The 13,090-nt window shown below is 31.9% G+C and overlaps 1 protein-coding gene and 3 non-coding genes across 4 annotated transcripts; 3 read left to right on the top strand and 1 right to left on the bottom strand.

The window, feature by feature from the left end:
- Nucleotides 1-4,585: 4,585 nt before the first annotated feature.
- Nucleotides 4,586-4,737, top strand: LOC111921138 (small nucleolar RNA snoR2/U65). Its single transcript, XR_002860071.1, has one exon. It is a non-coding gene; the product is annotated as a small nucleolar RNA snoR2/U65 (small nucleolar RNA).
- An 84-nt stretch (nt 4,738-4,821) lies between these two features.
- Nucleotides 4,822-4,903, top strand: LOC111921135 (small nucleolar RNA snoR77Y). Its single transcript, XR_002860069.1, has one exon. It is a non-coding gene; the product is annotated as a small nucleolar RNA snoR77Y (small nucleolar RNA).
- A 2,230-nt stretch (nt 4,904-7,133) lies between these two features.
- LOC128129227 (uncharacterized) lies at nt 7,134-8,162 on the bottom strand. The gene is made up of 3 exons (XM_052767866.1): nt 7,808-8,162; nt 7,467-7,671; nt 7,134-7,389 (listed from the first exon to the last, which is right to left on the bottom strand). The coding sequence occupies exons 1-3, from the start codon at nt 8,160-8,162 to the stop codon at nt 7,134-7,136; spliced, it is 816 nt and encodes a 271-aa protein (XP_052623826.1).
- Nucleotides 8,163-10,744: 2,582 nt separating this feature from the next.
- Nucleotides 10,745-10,851, top strand: LOC111921141 (small nucleolar RNA R71). The gene has a single exon (XR_002860074.1). It is a non-coding gene; the product is annotated as a small nucleolar RNA R71 (small nucleolar RNA).
- Nucleotides 10,852-13,090: the final 2,239 nt, after the last annotated feature.

Here is a 13,090-nt window from a genome sequence, read left to right on the forward strand (position 1 = left end):
ACTGATGTAAAACTTTAACAAAAAAACCCTAGAAATATGAAGCACATGTGCACCTAGTTTTCGATTGATTGTTCCGATTATATCCTCCCCTAAAAGCCAAAGATCTTGCAACTAAAAAAAAAACTCTCAATTTAAAATCACAGTCTACTCAATTTGGCTTTGTATATATTATTTTTTCAAAATAAATATCCATTTTGTCCTTCACCGTAGCGAGCAACTCATTACTCTCAAATATATGGCCATCAGGAGTCTAAAGAACTTGACCTGCATCAATTACGTAAAACTGAAAATTAAAATTTTACATTTTTGTAAAGAGTTTTAATAAGTATACAAATAATAAAAAGTATTTTTCCAATAGGGTTCATTTTAAGAAACTCAATAATCGTATTAGGCTCACCCATCTATAAGTTTTCAGCCATTTAAACCTCAACACCAACATATTCTACAACAATTAGCTCCTTGTAAACATTAATGTTGTTTGACCACACATTCATAATCTGCAACAGCCACATTCATAAATGAAAAACAATTAACTAACACAAGAATGTAAATATCAAATGATCACAACCCAACAATAAAAATCCTCAAGATGCAATAAGGGAGAGAGCCTTAAAACACAAGTAATATTAATCTTAATAATTTCTAAACAAAATACCTAAAATCTTCATATTGCTTAACTAAACTTATTTTATAATATAGCAAAAGTAAAAGAAGATTGAAACGATAATATAAATATTTAGGATATTAGCATAAATAATAGATGAGCAAGATATTGAATCGATTTAGGGATAGACAAAGGGCCTATAAATAAGGTGCCTTTCTTCTTACGATAAATTAAGTTGTCATAGTTAACCTCGTCTTCTTCATTTTCAACCCTCGTAATATATGTAGGGGAGAGAGAGAGAGAAAAGGAAAACACGGGTTTAACAGCTCTTTTATGTATACATGGTAGCAAAAGGGAAACAATTCATCTTTATCTTAGGAAAGCCCAAAAATCAAAGACAAAAACTTTAACCTGGGAAAGAGTGGAGCAGGAAGCAGTTTTATAAAAGCATTAGGTATGGGTCATGTTACAACATCCAATTCATATGTCACCTCATCCATAACACCACCATAACATAAATGGAGAAACGGTATTCCCCATGGTATAACATGTTAAGAGGTAGAAAGAGAAAGAAAGAAAATGATTTGATTGGTTGATAAAGGCAACAACCAATTAAATTTCCCGTTACGTCTTGTCTTCGTTACAACTAGATATACCATAACACCCCCTTAACAAGAAGGGGTGATGTTCATTGCGTTGAGATGACATTATGGCCGCCGCCTCGTCCATAACGCGACCAAAAAATGGCCTATACTGCGTAGTCTAAGGTGAGTTCAAGGTAGATATGAAATTAACGGAGACACAATAATATCATTTAATCATCGGGACCACTTCTGATTAACTTTACTTTCCTGACCAGGTGGCTTCAAATTCATACAGGTGGCTTCAAATTCATAGAAAGAGTTATCATGGAACTCCAATTTTGACTTTGCTTATCATCAATCCATCTTACGCAATGAGCATTACAAACCATATCAATTACTTCGGACATAAAGAAACAACAAATCGCTTCTTTACGAAACACCATTTCAAAGCGCCCAAAACATTTTCAGATCAAATCGATACAATCAACTGAATTTTTCATGTTCTTCGATTGTTCATCAGCCGAAATACCAGAGAAACCTCAATCAATTTAGTCATCACGAACTCATACCATATCATCTAATGATTAACCTTCAATAAACAGTTCAATTACAGTCGAATCGATGGAAAGAAACAAGAACGAGTCGATAGATAAAAGGAAGAGCAAATCAATGAAGGAATTTCCATTGTTTATTTTAACAAAATAATGATGGAATCGATTGTTTGAAAATGACATTCTGGATCGAATCGAGTGGGAACAAAAAATAAATCTCGACTAAAAACAGTTTGATCTAGGATTTATAAGTCAATGGAGGCGATGTGTGTGATTTTTTTCCGGTAGGATTATCCCCATATTAGTTTTTTTATTCAGACTATCTTTATCCGAACGAAAAACACAACACATGGATAGTCATAATGAAAATATAATGCATGGATAAACGAGATAAAAAAATAACAAAAAAAATAATCCGAACAAAAAAAACATAGGGATAATCCGATCCGAAAAGATAATACAATGATAGTCTAAACGAAAACATAACCCAGTAATAGTACGAACAAAAAAATAACACATGGATAATCCAGACGAAAAAATAACAAACGAATAGTCCAGAAGAAAAAAAGTAACATATGGATAGTCCGAACGAAAAATAAAAGTACAATTATATATAAAATAATGTTATTCTAAAATACAAATAATTAAAAAATGAATGATTTGCATTGTTATCTGATTATAAAGTCGTGATACAATTATGAAAAATATATGATAATTACTTATTAACTATTTTACATAATTGGTCCTTGAAATTTATATGTCTGTCAATTATTATCTCATTTTTATTATTATTAGAAATAAGAAATAATAATAATAATAATAATAATTTAAATGTATCAAAATCTCCAGAAAAGTCCTAATATTTACGGAAAAGTTATATTTTAGTCTGAAGATTTTTTTTTAACAAAAAAAGTCTTGAGAACCGGCAAAATTTTGCAGTTTGACCCTTTTTGACTGGTTAAAACCGGTGCAAAATTAATATGTGATTATTTCGTAAACCAACCCAAAACATTGAGACTTTTCTATAAACAAAAAATATTATGACTTTTCTGTAAATAAAAATATTATGACTTTTCTGCAAACAAAACTCTTATTATTATTATTATTATTATTGTTGTTGTTGTTGTTGTTGTTATTACTGTTGTTGTTGTTGTTGAAAATATAAATAAGAATACTAGTTTTTGAACTTGTATTATTAATATTGTTAATAAAACATATAAATGCATTTAAATGAAAAAATAATAACATTGTTTAAGGGTGGAGGTGAAGGAGATGGTGCTGCTTTTAACATTGAAATAATGAATTTCTGCTTGTATATTTTTACTTTGTATATAGTCATTTCACATTTGTTATTATTGTTTTCAATTCAGAATATTAACACTTAACAATTTAAAAGAAACTGCATATTTGTAAAATTGTTTATAAATTATTTAAGGTAGAATGATTTCTCACTTTGTATATAAAATTGTTTAAGGTATAATGATTACTTTCCAAATCTAACAGATCCACTACGAACATCTAAATAGGTAGCTCATATCAAAATTCAAAAATATTAATTACAATATCTTGTTTAATAAAAATAATAGGAATAATTAAAAATTTAAAATTATTAATCCAAAAAACATGTCCTATTACTTTTTATTAAACAATATATTATAATTAATGCTTTTGAATTTTGATATGAACTACCTATATATGTAGATGTTTGTAGTGGATCTATTGGACTTGTAAAGTAATCATTCTACCTTAAATAAGTATATACAAACTGAGAAATCCTTCTGACTTAAACTATTTATAAACACTTTTACAAACATCAAATTTCTTTTAAATTGTTAAGTATTAATATTCTGAATTGAAAATAATAATAACAAATGTGAAATGACCAAATACAAAGAAAAAATATAGAAACAGAAATTTATGATTTCAATGATAAAAGCACCACCACTTCCTACACCTCCACCCTTAAACAATGTCATTATTTTTTCATTTAAATACATTTATATGTTTTATTAACAATATTAATAATACAAGTTGAAAAAATAGTATTCTTATTTTATAATAATAATAATAATAATAATAATAATAATAATAATAAGGGTTTTGTTTGTTGCAAAGTCATAATATTTTAAATTATAGAAAAGTCTTAATATTTTTGTTTACAGAAAAATCATAATATTTTGGATTAGTTTACGAAATAGTCCCAAATTAATTTGGTATCGGTTTCAACCGGTCAAAAATGATCAAACTGTAAATTTTTACCGACTTTCAGGACTTTTTTGTTCAAAAATAAAATCTTAAGCCTAAAGTGTGACTTTTCCGTAAATATTAGAATTTTTCTAACAATTTCTCATTAAATATATGTCAATTATTCAAACGATTGTATATCTAAACAACTCTACATATAACAAAAAAATTCATCGGAAAAAATTAATAATAATAACCAACATAATAATAAATAAATAAGAATAAAAAAATCAATATAGCTTCTAAATATAATCACCTTTCGGTATTTCAAACATATTATCAACAATCTAGTTTCATTTAACAAAAGCAACGTCAAGTAGACATTGGGCTCTTGATGAGTATCGAATTTGGTGATTGGGCCGAGGCTTTCCTTCTATTTTGACCTAATTTACTATTACAATTCGCTATATATATATATATATATACCTCCCGGCGTTTTCATTTATCATATCTTTCACAAAGTTTCTACACATCCGTTCGTATCTACAACTGATCAGAGTTCTGAGCTTAGATCTATTAAGTTTTTTCATCCGCTCTACACAAAATTTCGTATAATCGCAAAAAAAAAAAAAAAAAATACTGTTATCTGTTTTTCGTTGTAAGGTTCGATGCCACGTCGGCGGTAGCAAAACCTGCTTTGACCGGCGATGCTATGATCGGACCAATATGAAGCTTACGCGTTTCGCATCTTATAGGAACCTGTGAACTGATAAATTTCTGTTCATTCACAGAGCCGTTTAGTGCGATTACATTTGTTTTTTTTTTTTTTTTTTTTTTTTTTTTTTTTTTTTCCAAAACCAATTTCTTATGGTGTTTAACTATTTGATTTGGAAAATTGAAGCCGATGATGATTTAATATAAAATGTTGGAATTACCGACTGATTATTCATTGATGATAACTAGGCTGCCTGAGGCTTCTTTTCCTACTTTAATTTATCGTATTTTACCACCCTTTTTATCCTAATTACGAAATTAAAATGTTTGATTTGTTCGTTTGAGTTAAACTCGGATTTTTATTAAATACTGAAGTTTTTTTCTCTAATTTAAGTCTCCCAACAGCTGCAAAATATCTCCCTACATATTGAAAAATGTTTCTCATTTAGTTGTTATTTTTCTCTTACAATTATCACTAGACTAACCAATTTTATGTAAACATTTTGCAAAACATTTTAAATGTAAAATATTTTCTTTTTTAAAAATATATTTTGTATAGATTAATAAACAGCAGTGCTCCCAAAAAAAGATTAATGTGGTATTTGTTTTGGAAGCAGTGAAATGTTTTTGTTTTTTCATGTGGAGAAAAATGTTTACAGAAAATACTGTTCCATGTTTACCGAACGATATTTTTCGAAGCTTTCATACAAGAAGTCTTTATGCAAAAGATTGTTTTTAAATTTACTATGTTGCCTTTTTAATCTTTTTAAATTAAATTATTTTTTAGAAACAAGCTAAATGTATTTTACTGGACCTAATTAAGTCATGGGTAATTTGAGGTAAATACAAAAAATCATGTAATAGTGTACTCTGAGGATGGTTTGTGTTACTTTAAAATCAATGATTTATTTGAAGAATGATATTTTTTATTTACAAAATGGCAGTGAACAAATGTTGGTGCCTTTTGGTTCCTTTTAGTATCAAATTACAGTTGTGGATATAGAAGGATTTCAACGTCATCAGATTCAAAAATGGTTTGAAGATTTTGTTAATTCTAATTTCATGTTATACAAACCACATAAGTAGCACAATGTTTATTAAGAAATACTTATTATTATAATCTAAGGTCATGCAGATAGATAACAAGTAATGATAAATCAGGAAAGTAAAAAATGGAGGAATATTTTGGTGAAAACGTTGTATTAAAGAAGAAATTCGCTCCACATTTGCAATGAAAGCGGAGTGGGGCAATTCTGTTCTTGTTGTAAGTTCTTCTATGGAGTTATTAATATTATTTAAAAAAATAAAGAATGAAAGAAAAATAAAAAATAAATACATAAGGGTTTTACTGCAATTTTATTTTCAAAGATACTAAAACCACATAGAAATAAGATTAAGAGGATCACGAAACCAAAAAAATCTTGTTTGAGCGAAAACTCAGAAAAATGTATACCATAGAGAGACCATTTTGTTACTTTTGTCAAACATCTATTTCCATAAGTGCTCCACAAAAAATAAAAACAACCTAAGAGACCAACCAACCTCATGTAAGACAACGGCACACATTGTGTATTCAGTTTAACCATTCTTAATTTCATCTAACTAATTTGTTTAGATAGGTTTGAATTTTTTGGAATTGAAATTAAATTGGTTGGTTCTTATAAAAATCCAAATCTATATCGACACGAAGTAGACTTATTCAATTGAAATGTTATCTATTCATTAACAACCAATTGTAATATATCAACCAAATCCAAATCTATATCGACCCGAAGCGAACTTATTCAATTGAAATGTTATCTATTCATTAACAACCAATTGTAATATATCAACCAACTATTATGTAACTTTTATATGTACATTAATTGATAAAATCGCAATCCTAATCATATGATCCCACCTAGATAAATCGTTCCTGATCTTATTATGATTGTTTTTCAGTACTATTAACAATATCATATCATAGTCATGGTAAGATTGTAGAATCGACATTATTAAAAAAAAAATTAGTGTTTTTTTTTCTTCGACTAACTACATAGAATACCTCTTTTCAATTGTTTATCATTAAATGATGTATTGAATATGTATTTTTTAAGCTTTAAACCATTTTTTGTTAACTGAGTCATTAACATATGAATACAAAATGTATTTTTTATGTTTATAAATGCTTTTGATAGGATTTTACAATTCGATTTGATCTTATGGTTACGATCAATGTTTTAAAACCCGGAGTTTTAGTTGACCCGGTGTGATGACCGGTTCACGGGTCAACCGGTTGAACCGTCGGGTCAACCCGGTTTATGGCATTTTTTTATTTTCATATATTTTTGTTTTCCTGCATACTACATAGACATATAATACCAATAATTTGATGTCAACAAAGTTTAATCTATCCAACAACAAACAATCTTAACACAACAAACAACCACATAAAGTATAAATAACAAAAGAAAACATAGTTGTAGACAAATCCAAACATGTTACGACCAAACCAAATCATGGATCTTGAGAAATTGGAGTATTATAAGCATCGATCTCGCGGTCACTTAGTAACTGAAATTCACTATCAACTTCATGATCAACATGGTCACCTTGTGATTCAGAAGCCGGTTCATGTTCTTGCTCATCAAACATATTTTCCAAATCATCATAATTAAGTTTTCCTTCCTGCTCTTCTTCAACCACCCAAAATCCCGTCTTATCAATATTTTCATAGTCAACAGGATCGTAAGACCTCATATCAACCTTCAATCTACAAAAACACTCAAAAAAATCTCAAATATAACTTGGTCATTTTATAGCATAGTATATCTTAGCAAGATACCATACCTATTTTGTAAACGCAAGTTGTAATGAACAAATACAATATCATTTAGCATTTGATGTTCCAATCTATTCCTCCGTTTCGTGTGAATCCTTTCAAATACACTCCAGTTACGTACGCAACCGGAAGAAGATGTTGTTTGACTTAATATTCTAATAGCAAACTTTTGCAAAACCGGAATATCTCTGCCAAATAACTTCCACCACTCATCTACAAAAGATATAGTTAGCAAAAAAATATATTAAAAAATACAATATTTTATATATAATAATGACATATTAAATTTAAATCATACATGGACAAGTAAGATTACGAGAAGCAACGACACTAGATCTACCAAAGGTACCTTCAGCATCACGAAACCTGCCTAAATTTAATGTAATATTTAACACGTCATCACCTTTAAAAGTCTTCTCAACCATTTCAAGAACGCCTTGAAACACCTCATTCTTCTTACAAAGATTTGCATGATCATATTGAAAAACAGGATTCAACCAATAAGCCGCACAATAAATACTTTTTCTTAACATCCTATCCCAACGACTATCAATTATGTTAGTGTAAGGCCTATATAATTCCTTTTTCTTCTTAAACAATTCCTTAATCCCTCTTCTTGCCCGACGCATTCCCTCGTAAACATAACCAATTGCAGGTTTTTCATCCGAATCACACAACCGCAAAAGCTTTAACAAAGGAGCCATTACTTTCACTGTAATCAAACAATTCTTCCAAAAGATTTCATTCAAGACAATTTGTTTACATTCAACCGCAAGTTCCCACTTTCAACATCTTCTTAAACACATTAGATATGACCATTGCTTGTAAATCTCCTTTATGGTCATACAAACTTTGCAATGCTATGAACACGGTACCAAACCGAGTAGCACCTGGACGGATAATTTCTTTCCAACTGGGTCTTTTTCTTAACCAATTCAAGGGCCACTTATGATTATAAACAAAAATAGTAACCCTCGATGCAAGATTGACGAAACTTTTCACATTATCCAATTCTGAAAGATCCTTTAATACAAGATTAAGACAATGCGCTGCACATGGAGACCAAGTAATAGAAGGATATCTTTCACATAACTTAGTACCAACAAGCTTGTAATTAGCAGCATTATTAGTTGCCATTTGCACCACATTTTTTTCTCCTACCATTTCAACAATCTCAGCAAACAAATTACACAAATTTGTAGCATTGCTCTCTATATCAGATGCATCAATAGATTTAGGAAATGATATCCCTTTCGGACAATAAACCAAGAAATTAATCAAATGTCGGTGTGAAACATCCCTCCACCCATCACTCATAATTGTGCAACCTGTATTAACCCATTGACTTCTTAACGAATCAATTATCAATGAAACTGACTTTTTTGCATCTGTCAATAAATTAACCCTCAGAGCATGATAATTAGGTGCTTTGTACCTATAACCAATACTTGCTATTTTATCTACCATAAGTTGAAAAAAAGGAGAGTTGCAAGCATTCATAGGTATACATGCATCATAAAACCACATAGCAACAACTAAATCCACATCATGTATTTTTGCCTTACTTTGCATTGCAGATTTGATAGTGGGTTGGGAAGGATCATTTATACCTTTCATAAAAAATGGATGCAAGTTTGAAGTAGATTTCCTTTTACCCTTTTTCACAATTGACATTTCTATTTCCTCCATCTCTTCATAATCATCCAAGATAGTAACCCTAGTGGTACGTTTTTCTTTTTCTTTTTGGGCAGTCTCTTTCAACTTTCCTTGCATAGTAAACCGCACTTCTGGACTAACTTTTGGGCATGCTACTACCTCACCTTTAATACCAACAAGATGTTTCTTAACCCTGTTTATTCCACCACCACCTATAACTTTTTGACAAAAGTTACATATCCATGCCTTCTTCCCCTTCTCATCAATGACTTGAGTAGCATGTTCCCATGCTATATCCGTCTTTGTTCGTACATTTGATTGAACCCAATAATGGGATTGAGCTTGAGATTGTGCTTGCAATGGTTGTTCTTCCCTTTATTCCATATCTAACTGCATGGAAAAGTAATTTTATAATCAATAAACATATGTCAATTGGATCCTAATTACATAATCTACACAATCAAAACCTTGAAACAATGACCAATTAACAATAAATGAACTGTAAACTAACCAAATTTGTCACAAAACCTTGAAACAATGATAATTAACAATAAATGAACTGTAATTGATTTCACAGCCAATTGATAATTAACAATAAATAAACTAACCAAATCTATCACCTGTAATTGATAAACAACAATAAATGAACTGTAATTTATAATTAACAATAAATAAACTAACCAAATCTATCACCTGTTTCAAAAGAAAAGCTAATCAGAAGCCATAGAAGAAAATAACCTGATTTCAAAGTCAATTAGAGAAGAAAATAAAATTGGAGAAGAAAATAAAACAAATTTATCAACTGATTTCACAGTCAATTGATTTCACAGCCAAAAGAAAACTAATTTCTTAACAGCTAATCAATATTGGATGAACGGAAGTCTCTATAGCAGGAAAAAAAGGAAGTCGCTGTTAAGGTTACTGCATTGCAGTCGCTGCAGCTAGTCAAAAGAACGGAAGTCTCTACAGCTAGTCAAAAGAAAATTAGGTTTCGGTGGAGAAGGAACAACCAACTGGAACACCAGTCGATGTAGCAGCAAAAAAAATAAAGGAAATAATTGTTTTGCAGGAAAAAAACTCACCTGGAGAAGAATGGAAGTCGCCGGAGAATAACAGAAGTAGTTGTGGCTCGCTGCTGAGGTCACTTCATTGCAGTCGCTGCTTTCGTTTCCCAGAGAAGAGAAGAACTGTGTTTCTTTTGTGGCCTGGAGCGATACTCACTTAATTATGCAAGCCCTAATAAATGGGCCAATCAGGTTTTTACCAGTTCAAAATACCCGGTTCAACCGCGGTTTATGGTAAACCCGGCCGGTTCGATCCGGTCGGTATTTTTACAAAAACCTGGTCTCAATTGACCCGTCTTCTATCCCGGGTCACGGTCCAACCGGCCGGGTCGACCCGGATTTTAAAACATTGGTTCAACCGCCATGCCATCATTCGCCGAGTTCACTACCCCCTGACTTACTTCATTTCTTGGATTGTGGTATTCTCTAGAATGTTTAGAGAATTCTTCAATTAACTCCTTGATTACCGGGGGTGCCTTCTTCGTGAGAGGGCCTTGTGAATCAAGCAATTGCCTTCTGGTGACATTGATCCATCATAGAAGATGGAGACCTCTTGTTGGCTATTGAGGTCATGGTGTGGGCAATTTCTAAGAAGACCTTTGTACCTTTCCCAAGCTTCATAAAGAGATTCTCCGGGTTGTTGCTCGAAGTTGGCAATTGCTTTCTTCAACTTAGCTATTTTGGAAGGTGGGCAAAAGTGGTCTATGAACTATTCTTTCATCTTAGCCCATGTGGTGACCGACCCGGGAGGAAGTGATTTGAGCCAATCCTTTGCAGCACCCTTGAATGTGACTGGAAGCATGCGAAGTAGCTGGGTCTCGCGTGGCACATTTGGTACATTGAAGTAGTCAGCAACATCATTTACTTCATCCAAGTGCTTGTAGGCGTCCTCGTGGTCTTTTCCATAAAAGGGAATCTCCTTGAGTTGGGCAAGGATATGACCCTTTAGCTCGAAAGTAGCGGTAGCGGGAATTGCGGGCTGCACAAGTCCCGGGCCAGTGTCATCGCGCATCCTCTTCTTCCATTCCCCCATGGGGACTTCATCGATATTAGCCATAGTGATAACTAAATCGTCTTCAAAATCGGATTCGTGCTCGTATGTGGGTTCTTCTTCTTCCTCGGTCTCGTACTCGGTGTCTTCTTTAATTGGGTCTTCGATTGTCAGAGAGGCACTGGATGCTCTTGATATGCTGCTCCTCTTCTTGCTGAAAACGGACTTGAGGTTCTTTAATGGTGAATTCTTTGAAGAAGCGGATTCTCTAACGGCTTTTCCTTTGCTCCTCCTTAATGCGGATTCCAGGTCTTCGAGAGGAGGTACCAAAGGTGTATCAGATCCTCGGGTCATGAAACAACTGTAAACAAAACAAAAAAACACGTAAAAAGAACAAAAATAAATAAAAATTAAAACTGTGAATCAGTGATGAACTCGCCGAGTCGGCACGAGTGCACTCGGCGAGTTGAAGGCAAAAACAGAAAAAAAAAATTCTAAATACTTTTAAAAAATGGATTTTTATTAAAACCTATACTAATTACTACATTACCTAAGAATTAACATTGTGTAAGATAAATCCCACACAAAGGATCGATAAAAATAGAAATTAATGTTAATTTAGAACCGTTCCCCGACAACGGCGCCAAAAACTTGATGTGTTTGAAACAAACTAGTTTTAAACCTACTTTTAATTATAAAATAAACACACAAAGGCAGTGGACCTATCAATTGTGGTATAGCTAAATAAGTAGGGTATCGAACACAGGGAACGGTAAACTAAAACTAAAAACTAATTCTATCTAAATTAATTATTAAGTAGGGGTTTTCTCTAGTTTTACAAGACTAGAAACTTACTAACTATCACATAAATTAAAAAAACTAGAAAAGCAAAGAATTAACTAGATTCGATAATAAGAAGGACTTCTGTTTAGTTCAACTCAATTGATCCTATGGTTGATGTTATGGTAATTGTGCAATGGATTAACTCTTTTGTTGGCTACCGACTCAAGTGATTAGCTTCGTGTTCACTACACTAACCCTTAGTGAACAAACTATCTCAAACAGTGATCGGTTGTCTAATTTAATTAAATTCACTAGATTAATTATTCGGGTTAATTTAGACTTGCAATAGTTAACTAATTTGGTCCTTTAGTTAACTTCTTGTTGATGGTCATCACACAAGCTCACACATGAATTTACCTAATTTTCTTATTAATTCTAGTTTCATGTTCATTAATCCTAGACATATGATAAAGTAGTCACGTAAATATATGAGGTTGATAATCAAAAGATGTTCATACTATTTAATTACCTTCCTATTAACAGAAAATTAATTATCATTCACACATAAGGTTCTTTAGCAAGCTAAAACTAACAAAAATCACCAACATTGAATTAATCCTACCAATAATCAAACCATAGTCTCAATTTTGTATCCCCAAACAGAAGTTTAAGAGTTTTAGCTCATGATTGAGGTAAATAACAGCAAATAAACGAATTCTAATTGTCTAGCCATAATGGAAAACAAAAGATTAAGTAGAATGATGAAATTTGCCTCAAATCTCCTTCGGAATTGGATTTTAGCTTGTATCTTCGTTCTCTAGGGTTCTTCTGGCTCTTCAATCGCAGCTAATCTCTCCAGAAGGGTTTTCCGAATTTTTTATCGATCTGAGAAGTTATCTTTATATATGCAAAACGACTCATCGAGTCCATTGCCGACTCGCCGAGTCCATCTCTCAATCCCTGTATGCGATAAGTCTCTGGGTCTTTAAGTCTTTATCTTCTCGAATATTCGATTAGACTCGCCGAGTAAACGACCCTACTCGCCGAGTAGGTGTTGTTTTTGGTGGTTTTCTTCTTTGTTCAATTCCCGAGCTCCCAACCGCTTCTCCTGCTTCCTTTTGCTTCCGAGCTTCACTTT

The sequence above is a fragment of the Lactuca sativa genome, chromosome 9 (assembly GCF_002870075.4).
Source record: "Lactuca sativa cultivar Salinas chromosome 9, Lsat_Salinas_v11, whole genome shotgun sequence".
Taxonomy (NCBI): domain Eukaryota; kingdom Viridiplantae; phylum Streptophyta; class Magnoliopsida; order Asterales; family Asteraceae; genus Lactuca; species Lactuca sativa.

Bases quoted from the DNA above. Each gene is read 5' to 3' on its own strand.
- LOC128129227 (XM_052767866.1), bottom strand. From the start codon at position 8,162: ATGGCTCCTTTGTTAAAGCTTTTGCGGTTGTGTGATTCGGATGAAAAA. The intron at 7,672-7,807 runs GTACCTTTGGTA...TATCTTTTGTAG, and splicing joins CAGGTTTCGTGATGCTGAAG to ATGAGTGGTGGAAGTTATTT. The intron at 7,390-7,466 runs GTATGGTATCTT...GTGTTTTTGTAG, and splicing joins AACTTGCGTTTACAAAATAG to ATTGAAGGTTGATATGAGGT.